At 42.0% G+C, this 23,657-nt stretch overlaps 1 protein-coding gene across 1 annotated transcript in view; it reads left to right on the top strand.

The window, feature by feature from the left end:
- Positions 1 to 23,657, top strand: part of rev3l (REV3 like, DNA directed polymerase zeta catalytic subunit) — a 108,067-nt gene that overhangs the window by 55,171 nt on the left and 29,239 nt on the right. Inside the window, exons 3-10 of the mRNA XM_079643050.1 lie at positions 730 to 804; positions 1,169 to 1,329; positions 14,030 to 14,159; positions 14,629 to 14,723; positions 17,009 to 17,113; positions 19,367 to 19,451; positions 21,296 to 21,411; positions 22,825 to 22,953. Coding sequence (XP_079499176.1) covers positions 730 to 804; positions 1,169 to 1,329; positions 14,030 to 14,159; positions 14,629 to 14,723; positions 17,009 to 17,113; positions 19,367 to 19,451; positions 21,296 to 21,411; positions 22,825 to 22,953 — 896 coding nt within the window. The remainder of the gene's footprint in view (positions 1 to 729; positions 805 to 1,168; positions 1,330 to 14,029; positions 14,160 to 14,628; positions 14,724 to 17,008; positions 17,114 to 19,366; positions 19,452 to 21,295; positions 21,412 to 22,824; positions 22,954 to 23,657) is intronic.

The following is a 23,657-nucleotide window of genomic DNA, read 5'->3' as shown; positions in this document are numbered from 1 at the left end:
AGTCATTTGAGCTCAGATTCTAGTAGGGACATAAAATAAACAAGTATCTTAGGAAGATATGAACTTCATCTTGGTGAAGTTGATGCTGAATTCACTATTTAGTAGATAATCATGTGACACTTTATCTTTGCACTACGGTCTGTCTGCTGAGCCTACCTATTATATATATACATATACAGGGCTCTCAAGTTTTGAACAGAGTTCAGAGTGAGATTTTGGCAGCGGTGTTTGGCACTCCAACTTCTGGCTCCCCTCAAAGTCCCCATGAAGCCCTCTGTACCGCGAATGTCAACGGGGGGGGGGGGGGGGTGCACGCGTCTCAAGCAAGCCTAGTTTGTTTACAAAATTGCGCCGCAACTTGATGGGCGGTACCCTGGAAAGAATATATATATATATATCATGTACAGCGGGTGGGCTTTATACCCCCTCCCCCGTGTAGTTCTTCTTCTCTCGTTTTTTTTGGTACTCGACTTGAAGGGGTTTTGCGGCCTGCCAGTAAACCCAGAGAAGAAGAAGACGAAGTGACGTCAGCGTAATCTTGCCTCAGGGAAAGCACTGCTGTGTGAATGCGATTGGCACTAGCCCCCTGGCGGATTCAGTGCCGTGGTACTTTAGTGCCGGCACTAAAGTACGGCAAGTCCTGTGGTGTGAAAGCGGCTAATGAGGACAAGGCTTTAAAACATGAAAAGCGTTAAAGGCAGTGTGTTAATGCAGTCTTTCTTCATACAGGCCTTTCTATGGTTACCACAGTAAGGAGAAGCGCTTTATGAAGATCTACCTGTACAATCCTCGCATGGTCAAACGGTAAGCTAACTGCAAATTGATGCTCTTTAATCCCAATCAGAATTCCTTTATTTGTCCTACAGAGGGGACATTTACATTGTTACAGCAAAGTATAGATAGATAGAGATGATTTGCTACAACAACAAAATGTACAGAAATTCACATTCAGGGAAAATACGTAAGTAGGCAGTATTTATAAAATAGTGTAACATTATAGAGTGTGGTAGCGGGTAGATTGCGCTAGTAAATCAAATCAAATATTTTAATAATAACATACATCATTTTGTTGGAATGGACTACCTAAGAAGTAGCAGCCAGTAGTAATAATTATTAATAATAGCTGGAGACTGCTGGATGAATATGGAGTAACCTCTGCTTGTTGTAGGGTGTGTGAGCTGTTACAGAGTGGAGCCGTGATGAACAAGATGTATCAGCCCCACGAGGGCCACATCCCCTACCTTCTGCAGCTCTTCATAGACTTCAACCTGTACGGCATGAACCTGCTGAACCTGGGGGCTGTCAAGTTCCGCTCTTCCCACCCCAAAGGTAAAGCTTCACGCCCCCAGCTTTATATGTGGCCCTGTGCTCAACGTATCAACGTTCACAGTTCTTCAGTGCCAGTTAGACTGCGAGTGTGACATTAGGTGCACGACTGATGTGGACTTGCAAGAGACTTTATCTTTGTTTTGGTTTATTAGTTAGATTTACTTGTTGCAGATCACACATTGTTTTCTAATTCTTTAATGTTTAATTAAATCATAAAAAGAAATTGTTTGAATTAATTCTCACATTTGCCCTCACACCCTGTATGCCCTGTGCTGTGGAGCTAGTTGCTTCTCCTGCTGTCTCCCAGGAGGACACTCTTCTGTTCAGTCCCTGCTGGAGAGTGTGGCCATTCCCCGGGCTTTGTGTTGTTTACAGGTAGTCCTGGCCTCTCCTCAGCCTCAGGAAGACTCAGATGACTTCTTAAGGCTCTTTCTCTCTTTTCACCCTTTATTTATTTGTCATGTTTTGTGCAGTGTGCCACTTCCTCCCTCTTGTTTAGTCTCTATATTACTTGCATTGTTTTTTCCTTATTTGGTCACCCTGGTGCTCTCACTGCTGCTCAGCAATGAGGCAAAAGTATAATCTACTGGCACACTGCCTCCTGAAAATCCTTAACAGGGAAACACAGACAGAAACATTGTATACACAATCAAAAGGTGCGAGAACAGAACAAAAACAGACTAGCAGATATACTGTCTGGGCGCTCCGGCACTATTACAAAAAATTACTTGTCAATCTGTAGTTTCAGCAAAGTGTGATAATCAGAGGGATGAGTGATAATCCTGGAGAAAAGTTGTGTGGAAAGGGAAAGATTGAGCGTTGAGCTGTCTCTGATTTTTTCTAATGTAGTACTAAAACATGGTGACATGCTTTAATGTTTAAACACATTGTTTTTCTCATACTGTCTGAATGTACCTGTATTCACACATGATCATTCATTAGCCATAAAACACAGTGGCCTATGCTAGTTTATGTCAGCAAACTATACGTACAGCTCATATGTATTTTTGTGTAGCTGATATTACTGTGTCACGTTCTCCTGTTCTTGGTCTACTGTTTACGTTTATGATTTAGCACTTCTCAGGTAAACATTATAATGGTTTCATAAAAAAAATCCAATAATGCCCCCTTCCCACCAAAGTGGTTCCAGGGCCAGTTCGGAGCTAGTGACCGATTAAGAACCAGTTCTTCCTGTTTCCACCGCAGCGGGGCCGGTGTTGGTACCATATCTGCTCGGGGTACCATATCTGCTCGGGTGTATTTCCGTTGCATCCGTCATCCGTCATATCCGTCATATTGTACGGCAACTCAAGAGGGCCATCATACACGGTCAAATTCCGAACATTTAAACATAGCCTACACTTCATTCTTTACTTTGTCCGTTATTATATGTAGAAGATATTACTTTTTTCTCCGTCATGTTGTTTCCATAGCAACAACTTCAAACAGGCATAGCCTACACTTCATTCTTTACTTTGACCGTTATTATAGAAGATATTACTTTTTTCTCCGTCATGTTGTTTCCATAGCAACAACTTCAAACAGAAAGTTAACCTAAATTACATTTAACACAAATTGGGTTATTTACATATGTTATTTAACATTCAAACATAAAAAATAACAACTAACCGCTAGCCGGAAAGCTACAGCCACTGCTCCGTTTTCGGATAATTTGCACACGTTTTTCACAAACATTTTCACACGCTAGGAGTATGGGAGTACTTCCATTGATCTGTAGATGTGATTTGATGTGTCGTGTGTCCCCCAACTCCTCTCCAAAGTTCAGATATTTAATAAAATACTCAGGGGAGTTTCCTGAATTTTCATGCCCAAAGCCAAGCACTAGGCGCTAAATGCTGATCTCGGGCACTTTTGTCCTCTTTCCCTGGTGCTAGAAACTCAAATTAGGCATCCCTGGAATCGTCTCAGAGGGTAGATGATCAGTGGGGCCTTGTTTTTACTGAATGATGTGTTTCTTTATGGGGAATTCAAATATGAGGTTATTGTTAGGATAGCTAACCTACATCGTTTTGTATTTCTAAATTGGCAATCTTACCCTTTCGAACCTCTATATAACATAGTAAAAGATATAAGGGAAATAATTTATTGACAAAGCCAAATCATTTTAAAATAGTTATTAACAGATGAACTGCATAGGATAACTGGATAAGATTACAAAGATCAATCTTCTGACTTCTTGAACTTTGCCAGGTTGCCTGATTCCAGACCTCCAGACCTCCAGACCTTCAGCTTGGACATGATGGTCACCTTTTCATTGATAAAAGGTGGCTTGAAAAGAGCATTCGCTTTGCTACACTGACCAATCAGACCAGGGAAAATGTCACCCACCAGCTGGTCCACTGGGTAGTTCCTCCTGCCATCTTTAGTTTGATCCCTCAAGATGCTGCCATACCTCAGTATATCCCTCACAGTTGGCAGTTCAGACACCAACAGCTTTCGCCCAGGGTTAGGGTTAGGATTACCATGAGATCAACATAATTATGTACAGTACAAGTCCACAGCCAAGAAAATGTTATTTGCATGTCATTTTATTTATGAGTATGGAATTATGGAATTATAACACTGGAGCTTGTTATTATTGAACTTGATCATTCTGCTTCAGTTTGTGGGCTACAGCCAGTTTATGGTTGCAGCACGTTAACAGCTTCATCCTCTGAACGTGCGTCTGTTCAACAAACTGCAGGAACCCAGAACACAGACAAAAAACATAACCCCCTTCACATCTCAACTATTGTAACGGGTCCCCGATATGACCACGGTAGCAGTGATGATACCTGTATTAAGCACCTTGCAGATCGCTTCTCTGATTGTTTTATTGCACAACAAAATCATGTATATTAACTTTCTGTTCTATGCACTTCAGTTCATTAACATTCTTTAATTAACACTTCACTTTCCTGACACAGTTCCACTAACATACATTCACTGTCAGTTACCCTTTTCTGTGATAAACACATATTTCACTTGAATTTCACATTCAGTAGACATTTATTGTACCTTAAATACATTTTAAGAATGAATTATCTAGTCTCCTACATGAGAGAAACAAGGCCTGGGCAAAGGCTAGGAAATCAGGCTTAGAGGTAGAATGGCTGCGTTTTAGGCAGCTAAGGAATAGCTTCACTTCACATGTCAAAAGTGCTAAATCTAAGTATTATCTGTCAGTTACCACAAACAACCTGAACAACCCTAGAAAATTCTGGAAAGCCATAAAATCGATATCCACCGGTGATATCCGTAATGAGCTACCTCCGTGCATTACCACAGCATCTGGCTCTATATCGGATAGGGCCACCATACTAAATTGTTTTAATGAGCATTTTGTGTCCTGTGGCTCTCTGTTTGATTCTGTTTCTAACTCTGCTTCTGTAAACACCCCAATCCGTGACTCTGAACAATGTGGTCTGGAAAACCTTTTACTGTTAATATTGTTCATGAAGCCTTAACCAAGCTAGAGCCTGAGAAACCGGCTGGCCCGGACAACGTAGAACCTTTCTTTTTAAAGATAGCTGCAGATTTTATTTTATTTGGCTTGATGATTGTCTCACTTTTAAACGTCATATCAATAACATGCTTAAAAAGCTGAGGGTTAGGCTAGGTTTCTTTTACAGAAATAAGTCCTGTTTCTCGCTTGAGGCCAGAAAAAGGCTAGTCACTGTGACCTTTTTACCTGTGCTGGACTATGGTGATTTGTTACATATGAATGCACCTGCTAATTACCTGAGCAAGTTAGATGCTGCGTATCACAGTGCACTGAGATTTTTGAGAAATTGTAAAGCACTTACGCATCACTGTACACTGTATACCAAGGCGGTTTTGCCATCACTTACTTTGCGGAGGCTCAGTCACTGGTACATTTTCATTTACAAAGCCATGTTGGATAAAGTACCATCTTATATCTGCTCCCTGATCTCTCGGCAAATTGAAAGTACTTATGCCTGAGATCTCATGCTGTGGTTTTATTAAATGTGCCAAGTGCTAGGACTGGGAATAGGACTGTCAGCAAAAAGAATGTAAAATTACCAAGCTGGTACCACTACATATTTTTAAAGCTTGGTTGGATGCTCCACAATCAGATGCTGTTGGTACCTGTGGATAGATATGTAAATTGTAATCCCTGTCATTTTTGCTGTATGATGTCCTTTTGTTGTTCTGTTGTTTATGTTTTTATGTCTTCATGTGGAACCTACTGCTGCAGGTCTCCCTTGAAAAAGAGATCATTGATCTCAATGGGATTTTACCTGGATAAATAAAGGTTTTGAATTGAATGTCGAGCATTAACTGCAAGTCACTCAAATGCATAAACTGGAGAATAATTATGTTACAAGTATTACAGAAAAAATATCCAAGTGTAACAAACATCCAGCATTAACCTTACTGTTTTTTTACTAACAGTAACCAACTAATAATTTTCATAAAGTGCATATTTATTCCAAACTCACTATATATATATATATATATATATATATATGTAATAAAACATAATGCACAATGGTACACAGTATCCAAACTCTTTAGGCACTGGTCAGAGGCATTCATGTAAAGCAGATCACCAGAATCCAATACTGGTAAAAACGTTGCAGAGATCAAATGTTTCCTTGTCTGAAAGGAGAAACCTAATTTTAAAACAACATTTTCAGTGTGTGACTGGAAAGATAAGTTCTGATCAATAATAAAACCTAGATATGTGTATGTAGTGACCCTTTCAATGTCAGTCCCTTGAACAGTACAAATGTTGGGGAGAAAAGAAGTTAACTTTTTGCCATTTGAGAATATCATGAATTTGGAGTTGTCTGCATTTAATACTAACTTGAGTTGAGATAAATGGGATGGAATAACATCAAAGGCAGACTGGAAGAAATCAAGACTTTGCTCTATAGAAGAGGATGAACAATAAATAACAGTATCTGCATAAAAATGGAAAGCAGCGTTTGATAAATTATTAGAGATTATTTACATATATGGTAAAATTATTGGTCCTAATATGGAACCTTGGCGCATACCCTTTCAAATCAAATCAATCAAATCAAGTTTTATTTATATAGCACATTTATAAACGATTTTTGTTCGAGCCAAAGTGCTGTACAACCCGAGCACCCCTGGGCAAATTACCGTACAGCTAATCACAACGCGTGACTTCATTGGGCAGAACGGATATGACGGATGACGGGATGGTACCCTGAGCAGATATGGTACTGACACCGGCTCTTAACCCCAAAAACCGGTTCTTATCTGGCACCCAAAAAATGCTCGTCAAGAACAAAGAACCGAATACGTCAGGCATACGTCCAACGCTGGGGCGAGATTAGCGTATCACTGCAGCGGTGGGTAAATGTCGCTGAACCACATTAGCCGCTTTCACACCAAGTACTTTGCCATACTTAGTTCCCAGTACTTAGTAGGGGTCGACCTGGCCGATTATCGGGGCCGATATTCCGCATTTGACCGATTATCGGTGTCTGCCTTTTTTTTAATCAAATTGCCGATACAACTTTGGCTCTGATGCGGCCGTTTCTCTGGCTGCAGTCACCACTCTGTGTACACAAGCAATGTCCCGCCCACAGCGCTATCTGATAGGCTATTACTGAAGTGTCAATCAACACTGAATATTTTCCGGGCGGGAGCCAGCCAGAGAGGCGGCCCTTCTCAGATTACAAGCAGGTGCTAAAGAACGCAGACACAGACTGAAGCAAGCAGCAGCGCTGAGCGGCAGAGCCATACATGTGTTTCGAAGGTAATTCAGTTGAAAGCCGAAGTTGCAAAAACGCCACGATCTTATGATCTAATTCTATCAGTTTCCCAGTTACACTGGGACACGGGAAGTCAGTCAGAGTTGGGGGTGCGTGAAGCGTCTCGCAGCGGAGTAACGGCCCCTACACACGGCGGCGTGCGTTGTCGCTTGCCGGCGGGGGGGGGGCTGAAACTCGACCAACAACCAATCACATGAATCTCCCGCCCCAGACACACAAGCACGTGGTTTGATTGGCTCGAGCTTGTACTGACGATTCGATTGGCTGACGCCTCCGTCGAGGCGGCAAAAGTAGAACATTGCTCTACTTTTGAAGCGAGCGCCGCGAGAGAAGCTACGCTTTGCTCCCACAATGCAGTTTGGCGAATTGTGACGTCACCCCATTCAAAGTGAATGGGCAGAAGCGTTGAAGCGGCAACGCACGCTGCCGTGTGTAGGGGCTGTAACTGTGGTGCGGATGGGGGGGGGGGGGCTGCGGGGCGTTTTTCAGGTTGATATGTGAAGCTCATTAGCTAGCCAACATGTATCTAGCAAATGTTTAGCAAAATATTAGAAGTGAGGCTACTAGACTAACGTTAGGTCTACTGTAATAGCCTCACTTTTAATATTTTGCAAAACATTAGCTAGCACTATGTGTTTTGCAGTTGCTAGCAGCTTATTGGGATTGTATGCTAGATAGACAGGCATTGTTTTGATATAATAAATTAAGCATTATTGTTAGTTAAGCATTTCAGCCTGCAGCCCCACTTCTTGTCTCTCTCTCTAACTGATTGCAGATGGCTGCTCTAAAGAAAAGGGCACAGAGAGGAAACCAGTTGTAAAATGTTTAAAAGTTCATTAAACATAATATATTCTTAAATGCATTTCAAATAAGTTGTGTTGGAGTTTGTGTTATTCTACATTTTGACACCAAGATTTTCTGATTTTACTGCAAATGTATATCGGTTACAAATATCGGTTATCGGTCTCCTTGATTACTAATAATTGGTATCGGCCTTGAAATGGCATATCGGTCGATCCCTAGTACTTAGTCCTGCCGAACTCTTTAGTCCCAGAACTGTCCTAGTAAATCGCGTTCACTCCGGAATAAGTCCCTGAGGGAGGATTAGGCAAATGAAGCCGCTGACGTCAATTTTTCTTCTTCTGCTTTGGGTTTACTGGCAGGCCGCAAACAACTTCACGGCATATACAGTGGGGCAAAAAAGTACTTAGTCAGCCACCAATTGTGCAAGTTCTCCCACTTAAAAAGATGAGAGCGGCCTGTAATTTTCATCCTAGGTACACTTCAACTATGAGAGACAAAATGAGAAAAAAAAGGCCAGAAAATCAAATTGTCTGATTTTTAAAGAATTTATTTGCAAATTATGGTGGAAAATAAGTATTTGGTCACCTACAAACAAACAAGATTTATGGCTCTCACAGACCTGTAACTTCTTATTTAAGAGCCTCCTCTGTCCTCCACTTGTTAACTGTATTAATGGCACCTGTTTGAACTCGTTATCACTATAAAAGACACCTGTCCACAACCTCAAACAGTCCCACTCCAAACTCCACTATGGCCAAGACCAAAGAGCTGTCAAAGGACACCAGAAACAAAATTGTAGACCTGCATCAGGCTGGGAAGACTGAATCCGCAATAGGTAAGCAGCTTGGTGTGAAGAAATCAACTGTGGGAGCAATTATTAGAAAATGGAAGACATACAAGACCACTGATAATCTCCGTCGATCTGGGGCTCCACGCAAGATCTCACCCCGTGGGGTCAAAATGATCAAAAATAACGGTGAGCAAAAATCCCGGAACCACACCGGGGGACCTAGTCAATGACCTGCAGAGAGCTGGGACCAAAGTAACAAAGGCTACCATCAGTAACACACTACGCCGCCAGGGACTCAAATCCTGCAGTGCCAGACGTCTGCCCCTGCTTAAGCCAGTACATGTCCAGGCCCGTCTAAAGTTTGCTAGAGAGCATTTAGATGATCCAGAAGAGGATTGGGAGAATGTCATATGGTCAGATGACACCAAAATAGAACTTTTAGGTAAAAACTCAACTAGACGTGTTTGGAGGAGAAAGAATGCTGAGTTGCATCCAAAGAATACCATACCTACTGTGAAACATGGGGGTGGAAACATCATGCTTTGGGGCTGTTTTTCTGCAAAGGGACCAGGACGACTGATCCGTGTAAAGGAAAGAATGAATGGGGCCATGTATCGTGAGATTTTGAGTGACAACCTCCTTCCATCAGCAAGGGCATTGAAGATGAAACGTGGCTGGGTCTTTGAGCATGACAATGATCCCAAACACACCGCCCCGGCAACGAAGGAGTGGCTTCGTAAGAAGCATTTCAAGGTCCTGGAGTGGCCTAGCCAGTCTCCAGATCTCAACCCCATAGAAAATCTTTGGAGGGAGTTGAAAGTCTGTGTTGCCCAGCGACAGCCCCAAAACATCACTGCTCTAGAGGAGATCTGCTTGGAGGAATGGGCCAAAATACCAGCAACAGTGTGTAAAAACCTTGTGAAGACTTAAAGAAAACGTTTGACCTCTGTCATTGCCAACAAAGGGTATATAACAAAGTATTGAGATGAACTTTGTTATTGACCAAATACTTATGTTCCACCATAATTTGCAAATAAAGTCTTTAAAAAGCAGACAATGATATTTTCTGGATTTGTTTTCTTCTCATTGTGTCTCTCATAGCTGAGGTATACCTAGGATGTAAATGACAGGCCTCTCATCTTTTTAAGTGGGAGAACTTGCACAATTGGTGGCTGACTAAATACTTTTTTGCCCCACTGTACTGCCACCCGATGTCCCGGGTAAACCGCCAGAAGCGTCGACACCTCCTCATCACTCCACCGTTCCCGCGTTTTATTTTGTGTTGCCACTCTCTCCATTGGTGCGCTGGGCTAATGCTAATAATGCTAAATGCGAGCAAATAAAATGGCGGTTTCACAAAACCTTTTGGGAGTTTTATGGGGCGTGGTTTGCAATTCGCCCAGCCAATCAGAAATTGGAACCTTTTTCTCCCAGGAAAGTACCTGCTATGGAGTCAGATTTTGGTCAATATTCTAGCGCACAAAACAAGCTACTCACGAGCGGAAAATGTGCTTTTACACGCGCATGAAATGAGCCTTGCGCGCAGATTAAACCCCCGCGAGCAGAGACAGCCCTCTTGCTCGCTCGCAGGAGTGTCAGCCTCACTCGCTCGCGGAGTCTGTCTGCGCGCGTGAAAAGTTTCTGACACTTTGGCGCGGAGCCACTGGATTTTGATTGACAGCTGCCAGGAAACCTGGAGTTGCCTGGTAACCTGGAGTTGCCAGGTTTGATAAATGCCTGAACTACCAAGAGCCGAGGAGTGACAGCAGCAATATCAGTTGGACGAGATTGAATGGTAAAGATGTCCATAAAAAACCATTATATTCGTAAAGTGCACAGCTAATATATATATATACTGTATATATATATATATATATATATATATATGTGTGTTAATTAATTTGATATAAAACAAAATATTTTTGAGTGGGCTGTATCTGTAGAAAACTGCTAGATACTGTCTGCTGTACGCACCTCTTACGAAACTATAATATTACTATAGTATACTATAAGAGTTGTATAGTGTCCTATAGAAAGTTTGTAGTGTTCTGTAGTATTTTTCACCTGCTATCGTATTACTATAGTTTTTTCTGTAGTGCCATTTTATTAGCTATAGTAGCCCTATAATATTTCAATAGTAATACTATAGATCACTCCTAGTAATAGCATGATATTGTCATAGTGAATGCATATTATTACTATTGTTTGTAAAAGTACTACTATAGGTTTTTTTTTGGTGTTTCCGTATTAAGACTATATTATTTTAAATAGTACTACCATAGTATAATATATAGTGTTTCTGTAGTTGTTTTTTGAACACACTATAGAACACTCCTATAGTAATAGTATGATATTGTCATAATGAATGCATATTATTACTATAGTGTTTGTAAAAGCATTACACTCCTAGAATTAATTTCATTTTTTTTATATCAAATTAATTGATAGTTAAGGCATTTATCAAACCTGGCAACTCTGGGCTTCCTGGCAGCTGTCAAAGTCCAGTGGTTCCGCCCCAAAGTGTGAGAAACTTTTCACGCGCTCGCAGACAGACTCCGCGAGCGAGTGAGGCTGACACTCCCGCGAGCGAGCAAGAGGGCTGTATGCGCGCGAGGGTCATTTCATGCGCGTGTAAAAGCACATTTTCCGCTCGTGAGTAGCTTGTTTTGCGCGCTAGAATATTGACCCAAATCTGACTCCATATCTGCACTCTAGCAGGGACTGAAAAGGGGTGAAAAGGTTTGCATGAACTAAGTTCTAGTTCCAGATCTTTTTGGTGTGAGCGTAAAATCCCTAGAAGAGCTATCGGAACTATTCCTGGGAAAAGTAATCCGGTGTGAAAGCGCCTATTGGTAAACAATGAGCCACTGCATTCTGGGAAAGAGTATAACGGCAGTGGAAACTCAACCGGTTCCAAAAAGGCGAACCAGTTTGGAACCAGAAGAGTGCTAACACAGAGCTAGAACTGGAACTGGTTTGGTGGGAAAGGGGCATAAGAGGTAAACCCACTGTGTGTCAAAAGGACAATGTTGACACTGGTCATTTCCTGTTTGTTGTAGGTTTCCACTTGCTCTTGGTCAAGTTGCCTAATGATGAGTCTTAGAATAAATGACTCCAGACAATTTTGGGTTAACTGATTGAGACTTAATTTGTCATTTATACCTCATGGTAACATAAGCTGCTACCTCAACAAAAGGTTCTGGTGTCCCTGAACTAAAGGAGAATCTGTCACAGCCACACAGCTGTCTGTGTTTAAAGGCTCTGAAGTGGCACCTCCTCAGATCCTGGGGGACCCTGACTCTAACAGGCCCATTTCTACTTCCTGCTTATAGAGACTTAACTATGTTTGATCACAGTTTAGTCCCCCACACACTCACTGTGGATCAGACCTCTCCCCCCACACTCAGCAGGGCCATTTTCATCGATGGGGGCATTCATGATTCAGGAAATAATTACACACATACCCTAAATACGTTTTTTTTAATAATCCTCACGCTTGTCTCCCTTCCAACTAAAGCAGAGAAAAGATTCTCCAATGCCCTGTACAACAAAGACCCTGAATAACCCCCAAAAGAGGGACCCCTGTTTCACTTTCTTCTCCCTGCAAGCTCAAACTTGAAAGCAAGTTATTAATCTGGGATGGAGTGGGAGAATGATAAAAGAGACTGGCTTTGTATAATGGGCCAGTTTGAGATGGATAAAACATTAGTTTGTTTAAAAGTTCAATAGACTGCCTGGACTGTCGTCTCAAAAACCGTTCAACTGTCAATACTACATGTAGAGTATATCCTTGATAAAACGACACAGCTGTTCACACCTGCTCAAGCCTGGTTAACTACACAAGTGAAAGTGAAAAAATTTTGGCCAAGTACGAAGTACCCCCTGAACAAGGCAAAAACTATTTGTTTGTGGAAAAAAGCCTATATAAAGAGGTACAGTACAGCGCTGCACCATCAGTGTCTGATTCATTAAAACAACAACTTGTAACCGAGAAACACTTAAATGCTACATTTCAAATGTTTACAATCCATCACTAAATTCATGTCAAACCAATTTTAACATCATGCAATAACACTAAGACGACATTAGTTGCATTGAACTGATCTTTTTAATAAGGTGTAATTACAATTTAGTGAGAAATGCAGTTATTACACTTCGCGTTTTTAAATATAGTTGACTCTATTAATATAAAACCCACACTGCTCAAACTACGTTACTTTTCCTAAAATTGGTATGTATTTATTTATTTTGGGGCGTGGGGAATGAAGAGAAAAAATATATTAGCATTTATACCTATAACCACTCATATAAACAAATGCATAATGCTGCTCTATACTTTGCGGCCACACCCTGTTGCCAAGCAGCGCTTATTGTTTAGGTGTCCTTTGATAAGCAGGCAGTCATATCATTCGCTAGAACTATCTAGATCTGATCGATATGGGGTAAACGCGAGTGAAGTCTAATCTGACAGGAGAGAGAGATCAGAGATCAGATCAGCTGCTGCTGACGGAGACACGCAGCTCTGCATGATCACCTGCAGGGGTGAGCGGAGCAAAACACACACTAAGAGTTAGAACATCACACTTAGCTATTTGATCTACTCTGGAACTAGCTAAACTAGTTATAAATATGTTTATTCTTCACTGTTGGATCACTTATTACAGGTTCGGCGAGCTGACGGGCTGTGTGGAGAGGGAGAGAGACCGACTGTAAACTTTTGAATAAAGTAGTTAATCTACTATTAGTAGTTTATTCCAACGTACCCCTAGGAGTCCACGTACCCCCATTTGAGAACAACTGCACTACACTGTTTCACTTAATCTTATTGTAGTTCTGACCACCATCATCCTCACTAAGATAAGAGGAATTCTGCTACAAAAAGGCCAATTTAGGCAAACCCGAGGTTAGCCTATCTTATTTGGAATAAAAACACATTATGATCCTCTCCTAACCATTGTAAACTCCAATGACGATTCATAATCCAATTTCCTGCAATGTTATAATGTCAACAAAACTAGGGAAACCCACATAGTTTTAAAACTAGAATATTTCCTGAATTGCAGTTTCACCAGCTACAAGATTCATTTCAAGAACACATGTCTACCACTTCCAAAGAGTTGAACATGGCGGTTCATTCTGACAAGCAAAAAGAAATCTTAAGCTTTTTCCACAGTTCTGAGATTACTTTCTCAATCATTGCAGATGATTAAATTATCCCACTTATATTTGACATCACATTTACCACGTGAGCAAACTGTATGTTTCATAGTCTTGCCAGGTGATGACAGCTCCTCTCAGAGTGTACAGTACCAGGTTCTCTGCTTTGTGTTTGCAGGAGACGCAGCAGGAGCCCCACACAGGCACACTCCCAGCATCAGCCCTCTGAAGAGCCCCTGCACCTCCATGCTCAACGACAGCACCCTGGGGGGCACTTTTGTCCGCTGGGAGGAGAGCGCTCTGCCCTGGTAAGTTCTCCCTCCAGTCCGTCAAATGAAGGAGCTCTTACTGAAATGCTGATACCCCCTAATAATAGCAATAAACAACCTTGAAGCTAAAATATAATTATATATAATTTCTCTAAACCATTTAATCTTGTCTATCTGCAGATATTCCCTTAAAAAAGAAGTGGTACAACATCATTTTGTATAGGATGCCTTGTAGCATTTTGTTGCTACTTTAGTGTGTGTGTGTGTGTGTGTGTGTGTGTATGTGTGTGTGTGTGTGTGTGTGTGTGTGTGTGTGTGTGTGTGTGTGTGTGTGTGTGTGTGTGTGTGTGTGTGTGTGTGTGTGTGTGTGTGTGTGTGTGTGTGTGTGTGTGTGTGTGTGTGTGTGTGTGTGTGTGTGTGTGTGTGTGTGTGTGTGTGTGTGTGTGTGTGTGTGTGTGTGTGTGTGTGTGTGTGTGTGTGTGTGTGTGTGTGTGTGTGTCCACTGCAGCTCCCTGATGTTGGATGAGGTGGAGAGGCAGAGCACTTGTGAGCTGGAGGTGGATGCAGTTGCAGTGGATGTCCTCAACCGCCTGGAAATTGAAAGTAAGATGACTGAGGGTGTGACTCAATGTGAGGTGAAAGGTGGTTTGCTGAATCCTGAGTGTTGATGGTACACCTCGTCTGGCTGACTTTCACTCATCTCACACCATCTCCACATATCAAATTCATGAGACACAAACAATGTGTGGCGGGGATGGATGGAATATACAACATCTAAACAAAACCCATTAAGCCCATGGCATTATCTGACAAAGCTATGCAACAGATGCAACCACTATTTCTGTGGGGTTCTGCTCCTTTCTGCACAATATTAACCCCTAATATTAAGTCACTTTGTCTTTGTCTTTTGTTGCAGTTTTCGAAATGTTCAGGCAATATACATCTGGGTTTCATCTTGGGCTTACTATTTCTTACTTGCAGTCTTCAGAATAAAAGGAATTCTGATTCTGAAGACTGTAACTAAGAAATATGCCCATGCTTGTACTTCTAAAAAGATTTGAAAAGGAAGAGTCCAAACCAAAGCTGAAAAACATGGCATGCTTTAACCAGTTTAGCCCTGAGCCTGTTTTTCAGGTCTCAGGCTCGAAAATGACATTCCCAGAACAAATGACCATATCTTCCCTTCTAAAAGGGTTGCATTAATAATCTTTTTTCTCAAAGTAATGATAAACCTGTGAGTTGGATGTAGAAAAGTCAGAATCAATATAGATGTTTTTTTTATTTTAAAGAAAATTCAGATTGAACATAGTAAAAAAACTGTAAATTATAGTGTCCGTCCAAAAAGTATTTTTTACTTATAGTGAAAACTACCCTTGGATGATGGTAAGGTAGACTAAAAGCTTTAGGAATCCAAAGTACAACATATAATAAGTACCCTGTATCAAGATTGATGCAAAACAAGTGACATTTGACCTTTTTAGAGACGTTTAGCAAAAAAAACTCCACCTCTGAGGTGATTTGGGTGGAAATGGAGGTTTTACCGTTTCTCTGGAACCCATTGGTCAATTTTGGTGATTGACATCTCTTTCTCACCATTAGAGCCAATAGAATCGAAGGGAAATCTCCCCACACACACACATGGTAAAACAAAAGGTTGGGGCTTCGCGCACGCAGGTTTGTACCAGAGTGAAGCTGTCTCTAGCTCTGACATCTGGAAACGGAAAAGCAGGTTTATTGCTTATGGATTATCAGAAATCATTTCAAAGGGACACAGACACATTGGATTAACCTATGGATTAACTTCTGCTGCGTTTTTATCGTTTTAATGTCATTGAAGACGACTTTTGACCAGTCTACCACATAGGTGAGCCATGTTAGCGTTTTTAGCTACCTAGCGCCACATGTTTTGATGTCTATTTTTGTTATTATCTCAGAGAGTTCGTATAATTGAGTGATAATGAGGGTACCCCTTGATTCTGTGTCACCTCACGATGTGAAACGATGGGTTGGATGTGCAGCAAAGATAAATAATAAGGTTTTGTGAGTGAATTCCGGTGCAGTCATCTGTTAGCATTTTTCGCTCGTTGCTAGTTCAGAGGTTCAGCGTTAGCGTTGTGGGTTTTTAAAAAAAAAAGATCAGTTAGATTAGTTTTTTTTCGTTACATGGATATAAAACATTCATAGTTTATTAAATGAACATGCCCTTAGACACTGTTTCCTGCAAGATGTTGCAGGAGGGCCCCGGTACCGGGGTCTCTCGGGCTTAACAGGTTTTTAATGAACAAAAACACTCATGTTGTAGGCTATCGTCTCCCTCTCTGGGAATCACAGAAATGTCCTCGTCCAGGGTTTCAATCTGAACCATGCTCTTAAAGAGACAGAGTTTAAAGTCACAATGTGGCTTTTTGCCTTTTTTATCCCTTCAGCTGAAGCAGGTCAGATTGGCAGGTAATCACGAGGCTGCATTGTTCTGCTGATTCGTGGTTTCTTGATAAAACATTCACACATTGGTACGTACAGCCGTTAATCTTTTGCTGGGATCTGAAGCCACAAGTGTGTTTTAGAGAGCTCAGCGAACATGTTAACCAGGCTGAAAGTATTGTTCATGAGTGAATGTGCATGGAGGCTGGAAGTATGCAGCCACTCCTCATGATTTAGACCAGGCTGGATGCAGAACTGTAAACCACATCAAGCATCTTGTTGAGAGTGAAGAAAGGAGAGAAAAAAGGCCACTCCAGGGCAGGCAGTGATGGGATTCATAACAGAATGTCAGTTATGCTTAACATTACACTTTGCCTTTGTTGCAGGTTAAACGCTCTTCATTGACAGAGGTACAGCATGATAGTTCTGTTAGCTGACACTTTGTTCTGCGACTCTCCTCTGTTCAGATCAGATCGGCAGGAACCCGGGCCTGCAGGCCATCTGGGAGGACGAGAAGCAGAGGAGGAGAGAGAAGAACCAGGAGTCCCAGATGGAAACCCCAGAGTCCCAAGGTGAGCAGATCCTCAGAGTCTTTGTTGTGCCAATAAGATCAGAACAGTTTACTTTCAAACTGAGAGAAACCTACGAGAATGCTTTTACTTTAAAGAATAAGGCAAGCTTTTTTATTTTTATTTATCAACGTGTCCCATAAAGATCAACACCAACAATGGGTTTGTTTCTCAATACTTCCTGACTTCCCTCTATGGAAGACGTACATTTTTGGGTCCGTAATACTGTTTTTTTTTGTACTTATGGCCAAATGATGACATAATACAGCTGGTCATTGTACTTTGTAGCTAAATATACTCAACAAGAGGATATAGTGCGTCTCTTGGGGACTATTTCCAGCTGCCGATTAATCCACATTTGGTTTACTTGTGAGTGTTTGTGGCAGCAGGACAGTGTAGATCAGGGGTCGGCAACCCCTGGCACGCGTGCCAGCATTGGCTCAAGGAGGGCAGAAGCAGCAAGCTTCAGGTTCAATAAACCACTTTAGCTTAAATGACTGGAGAGAGGCGAGCTCTTCTTGGGAGGCCGTTGCATTTATTTAGCTGTTCTTCTGTTTCACAAAATACATCACAGACCTCTGTTTTTCTGCTGCTTCGTTTCACTTCCAGAAACATACACGTTCCCTCACTGTTGCTCTACCATCCACACATACATGCACAAGCCACACACCCCTCTCTCTCTCTTAAAGGGACAGCGATCTCATCTCACTCTGCATGACCCTAATACAGATGTGCTCTGGAGAATCACAGAACGGACGATCGTCCTTATTATTATGCCGTTTAAACCAATTATTTAAATGTGTTTGTTAAATTCGGCATCATGTAAGTTGCAATGACAGGTCCACACACTGCTTCCAGCGAGGCTCCCCCGCCCTCCTGCTGATAGTTCTCGATCGTTGGCACGCTGATAAAACATTTTTTTTTAAATGGCACTTCATATCAAAAAGGTTGCCGACCCCTGGTGTAGATAGAAGCCTGTGTGTGTGTTTGAGTGAAAGTAAAGCCCAGTGTGTGTTCATGGTGCTAACAATAATGGAGTCTAAAGCCGCGTTCACACCGAAGTACTTTTCCTACAATAGTTCACCAGAACTACGATATATTTGCGTTCACACCAAAAGGCCCCAGGAACTAAATTAGTTAATGAGAACCTTTTTACCCCCTTTTCCGTCCCTGCTAGAGGGCAGGTACTTTCTTCGGAGAAAAAGGTTCCTATGTCTGATTGGCTGGGCGGATTGCCAACCACGCCCTGTAAAACTTCCCAAAAGTTTTGTGAAGCCGCCATTTTATTATCCTCGCATTAGCATTATTAGCATTAGCATTAGCCCAGCGCACAAATGCAGAGAAACTAACTTATGGCAACACAAAATAAAACATGGTAGCGGTGGAGATGAGGAGGTGTCGGCGTTCTGGTGGTTTTACTTGGAAGTCCCTATTACTTATTATTTAAGTTACTGGTGGCGATAAACCTGGAAATCCTCACATGACGGTTGTTTAGCCCTCTGTCAAGCTGGAGAAGCGAAAGTAAAGCTTGATTTATAAAATACAAGAAGTATCATGTTAGAAGGAACAGACTCGCACAATGGTGCCCGCACAGTTGGACCTTTTGATTTATAAATATTTAAGATTGTTTGATTTTCACAAATACAAGATGTGTGTCCTGCGCAAATAATAATAATAATGCCAAAGTGATAATAAAGGCTGCATTGTTCCTGTTCACGATGACATCATCACAGTTTACAGCAGGCTGCTGGTTTCACTTTGACCTGCTGCACTTGACGTACTTCAGCAAAATCAGGGAACAACGTTTGTTTATGTTTCCATTTGAGTTCACTTAAGCAATGTATTGTGTGTTCATAGATATCAGCAAGAACACACACACACACACACACTCACTCACTCACTCACTCACTCACTCACTCACTCACACACTCACACAAAGGCAGCTGGAATGGAAACAGTGTGATATGATCCCAGGCCAATCTGCTCTGTTGTGATTAAGCATGCTTGCTTTACCTGTGCAGGGCTCTCAGGTCTGAAAGAGAGAGGGAATGTGTGATTCTGTGGTTCAGTGACGGTATGCAGAGTCGCACCCAGTAATGTTAAAGTGATAGAACTCCACTGACAGGCACGACTACTGCAATACTTAACGACAATTATCCACCAGAATTTGAGGTCTGGAGAAACTCAGGAACCTTTGTTTGCAGTTTTCCGGGAATAATGAATGCACATTAAAATCGTTTGTCTGATGTTTTCCAGATCGTGGGTTTGTCACTTCAACAGAGAGCGAGAAATTCTTCATGAAGAGAGTCGAGGAGATTCTGAAGGAGAATGATTTTGACGTGTAAGTTCCTCTTCTTTCTTCCGATCTACTATCGCTTTTGGACTGATGGAAATCAGACGTTTCTGAACTCATTGAATCTAATAGTTGTTCTTGGACATTATCCCTTTTCACTGGCGATTGCCACTCCCTGGCAAGCAGAAACAAACAACGTTTGTAAACAAGCACAAGATGCTTCCAGTCACATTAGTGAGCCCCAGTCTCAGTCCACATGCATCCAGAGCTCCTCATCTGGGAATCTGCATAGAGCATGTCCTCACCCACCCTCTGCTTGCAGGGCAGGGGAGGGATGGAGAAAGTGAATTGCGAACAGATATTTTGAGGGGTTGTAGTGTAGGGGGGGTGACATGATGTCGATGAGATAGCACCCCTCCTTCTGCTCCCACCATGAGTATTTCCTGTTAAATAAAAGTACAGTTGGCTTAGCAACCATGCATTCCTCTGCACCAGACCCAGATGGCTCCCATTCACTAACCTCTAATATGAGACAGGAAAAGAGGAAACACACACACACACACACACACACACACACACACACACACACACACACACACACACACACACACACACACACACACACACACACACACACAGCCACACACAGCCACACACAGCCACACACACACACACACACACACACACACACACACACACACACACACACACGCACACGCACACACACAAGCTTAGTGCTTGGTAGTAAAGTGTGTTAATTGCTGCAGAATCTCCTGTTGCCTCTAAAGTCGCTTGCGAGCAGACTGATTAAGAGACAGGCAGACAGTGGCACGTGGATGCTTTGTTCCCTGGAGCCACCCCCCCCCCCCCCCCCCCCCCCCCTCTCATTGAGCCGCAGAGCAGACTCTGAATGACGATGAGCATCTTTCTGGCTGGCAGCCCAACCTCAGAGCTGCAAGATGTCAGCTGATTAAAAACTCTGAAAACATTGATTTGACTGGAAATAATGCTGCTTATGACAAGGTGTTTCCCCTTGTCATAAGCGAAGCATCTGCCAATAGAACAAGTGAACATTTGCTTTGTAAGATTTCTTTCCCGACTATTTACAGTAACTGATTTCTCTAAATATTGTTTAGAAAAATCAGATCTTGTAAATAGTCTGGGAAACTTATTTTTGAGCCATATTTTGCAGAATCAGGAAAGGTTGTGTTACAGAATAAGCCAGAAATGCTCCAAAGTGTTCTATGTTCTGATTAGTTGGTGATTTCCCCCCCCCAAAAAAAAAATGTTTCATCTGAGATAAAACGTATAATATAATATGCTTTCAAGAGTCTTTGACTTTAAAGATACTTAAGATGCATTGTCTAGAAACAAGACCCTACTGTATATCTCACTGCTTGATACTTCTTAAGGTCTCATGTCAAGTGTAAAGACATATCAGTGTTTCCCCTATATACAAATAGCGGCGGCGCAGCTCTCAATTTTCAATCTCAATTTTTGACTCAATTTCAGTGTCTCTCTACTCAGGACACAATAGGCGCTTTCACACCAAGTACTTTGCCGCACTTAGTTCAGCAGAACGCTTTAGTTCTAATGAAGCTAATGCTAATGCGAGTATAATAAAATGGTGGCTTCAAAAAACTTTTTGGGAGTTTTACGGGGCGTGGTTTGCAATCCGCCAAGCCAATCAGACATAGGAACCATTTTCTCCCATGAAAGTACCTGCTCTCTAGCAGGGACTGAAAAGGGGGTAAAAAGGTTCTCATGAACTAAGTTCCAGTTCCGGATTTTTTTGGTGCGAACGCTCGTTTTCGGAACTATATCTGAACTATACTGGGAAAAGTACTCCGGTGTGAAAGCGCCTAATAGACATGTTCTTCTGTGAGTGACAGGGAGGACCAAGAAGACCTTCTCAATGAAATGACTCTCCATTCGGACCCCCGGACCCCTGAAGCCCAGCCCTGCACCCCAGCTAATGCTGTGGAGGAGCACAGGCCCTCCCAGCCAGGTAAGGCCAACCGTTGAGAGCTGCTAATGTCTTTATTGGACAGTTTAAAGGTCCCATGTCATGGCCATTTCCACTGATCATATTTCCATTGTTGAGGTATACTAGAATAGATTTATATTGTTAAATTTTCCAAACTCACATTGGTCTCTCATACAGCATCTCTGTGTATTCACCAGCTATTCACTCTCTGTCCTAAACGGCTTATTGGAGCTCGCCCCCCTCCCCCCTCCCTGTGAGCCGAGTGTGCTCTGATTGGTCAAGCAACGTGCAGCTGCTCGTGAGGAGCACACAGGGCTTCCGTGTCGGAGATAGATATAGGAGAACAAGCAAAACTCATCCTGAGCACACACAAAGACTCACAGCTGAAGTAAAAACAATAAGTGTGGCTTGATATTGAGTAAGAAAAAGGTTTATAACGCTGTGAGCATGGGTCTGCGGAGAGCATTTCTCCGCGATCCCAACATAGTAGCCCGAAAAACGTTTACCCATTTAAACAGTCGTGGTAGATACCTTGTTTGTTTTAAACATCATAAATACACAAACAACAATGAATACTTACAGGTTGTGTACCCGAATCTCCCGCTGGTCCAAAAAAAGCAGGAGTAGTGTGTGTGTGTTGCATGTAGCAGCCGCATGTGTGCAAACTGCCCCGCCTCCTCGCACACAGACGGGGAGAGAGAGATCTCTCGTCTCGATTGGAAAGATTGAAAATACTGAAAATAATCAGATGCATTTTTGCAGTCTTTTTGCATATTAGATAACGGAGTTGACGACACCAAAACTGCAATATAATGTTTGTGTAGCATAATAAATATGACATATCGTTCTTCAGTGCCCTACGCTGTACATATCCGACCGGAATGAATCGCTGAAAGGTTTGTGAAGCTTTGTTTCGTGAAAGGCTGGCAGAGGGTGCGGCCATAGCTCTGGGCGTGGCTACTGGGTATCCCTAAGTAGCGATACCCAGGAAGTAAATGAGAAATCTCCAACGAGGCGTTTTGGGGAGGACTTTTCTTTGTTAGAGTTTTACTCCTTACAGGGTTTACTTTGAGGGTTTTTGACTCTGCAGACCGTTTACATGCATAAAAACCTTCATGACACACAAGGGGACGGGTAATAACCGGAAAAGCGTGACATGGGACCTTTTAAAAAAGAGAAGATCATGGTCGTCGTGATATAACAACATCGTTTTGACCATAACTCACAAATTCACACAAATGTCTAATAGGGTAGTAAGATGTAATTCTAGTTAAATTTAGTTTGCCACTGTGCCCTCATTCTTAAAAGAAAGTCTATTATTAGTCTATTATTATTATTATTATTATTATTATTTCTCTAACGAAAGTATGTGTGTTGATTGACCTGGCTTCTCTCAATGGAGGGTCCTGCTGACGTATTAATGTGGCATTTCAGAGCCTGTGAGGAGCAGCAGTAAGGTCCCGGAGGAGGCGGTGGTGGACGAGGAGGCCATCCTGAGTCTGCTGGAGAACAGCCAGACCTTCCTCCCGCTCTCCCAGACATCCAGCCACTCGCCCCTGTTAGGTAAACGAAAAGGTTAAAATGTAATTGAAACATACCAACATACATTCAATACTGTGGACAATCTCCACAGGAACAATTTGGGGTGAAGTGTCTCAGGGACACAACGAAATGCTGATACTGTAGTCACTACAGTGGGACTCGAACTTGCTATCTCCTGATTCGAAGTCCAGCACACTATCCACTGAGCCATAGCCTCCCTCGAAATAACTGCATTGACATTTTATTGACCAAAATGCTAGATAACATTTCACTTACTAGGAGTCATGAACACAACAATAATAGTGCATTGTTATAGTGACTGGTGATACAGGTACTGTGACTCTACTACAGCAGCTCAGTACATCTGATTTTTAATCATAAATGTTGTGCTTCTTCAATTGATTGCTTACAGACAGGGAGAAAAAGCTGCACATATAAGTTGTTATACTCCAAAAAAAACAATGTTATCATGGTCACAGTGCAAACATTAGAGGCTTAAATCGATTTCAACTTCACTTCTTATGGTGTATATTCGCCAAAAAGTAAATAAATGACAGATCAGGTGAAGCCCAAACCTCGTTTACTCCTGAGTCCATAGGAACTTTGGGATTTTGTGTGTCCCACTGACATGGCATGGCTGCCTAACATGTGGTGACAATGCTAAATCCTGCAAATAAAGTGAATAAAAAAGTGAAGAAGTCTAGGGTTCAAAAAGGATAACTTTT

Source organism: Notothenia rossii (assembly GCF_949606895.1).
Source record: "Notothenia rossii genome assembly, chromosome: 8".
Classification (NCBI taxonomy): Eukaryota; Metazoa; Chordata; class Actinopteri; order Perciformes; family Nototheniidae; genus Notothenia; species Notothenia rossii.
This window is presented reverse-complemented; position numbering and strand designations above follow the sequence as displayed.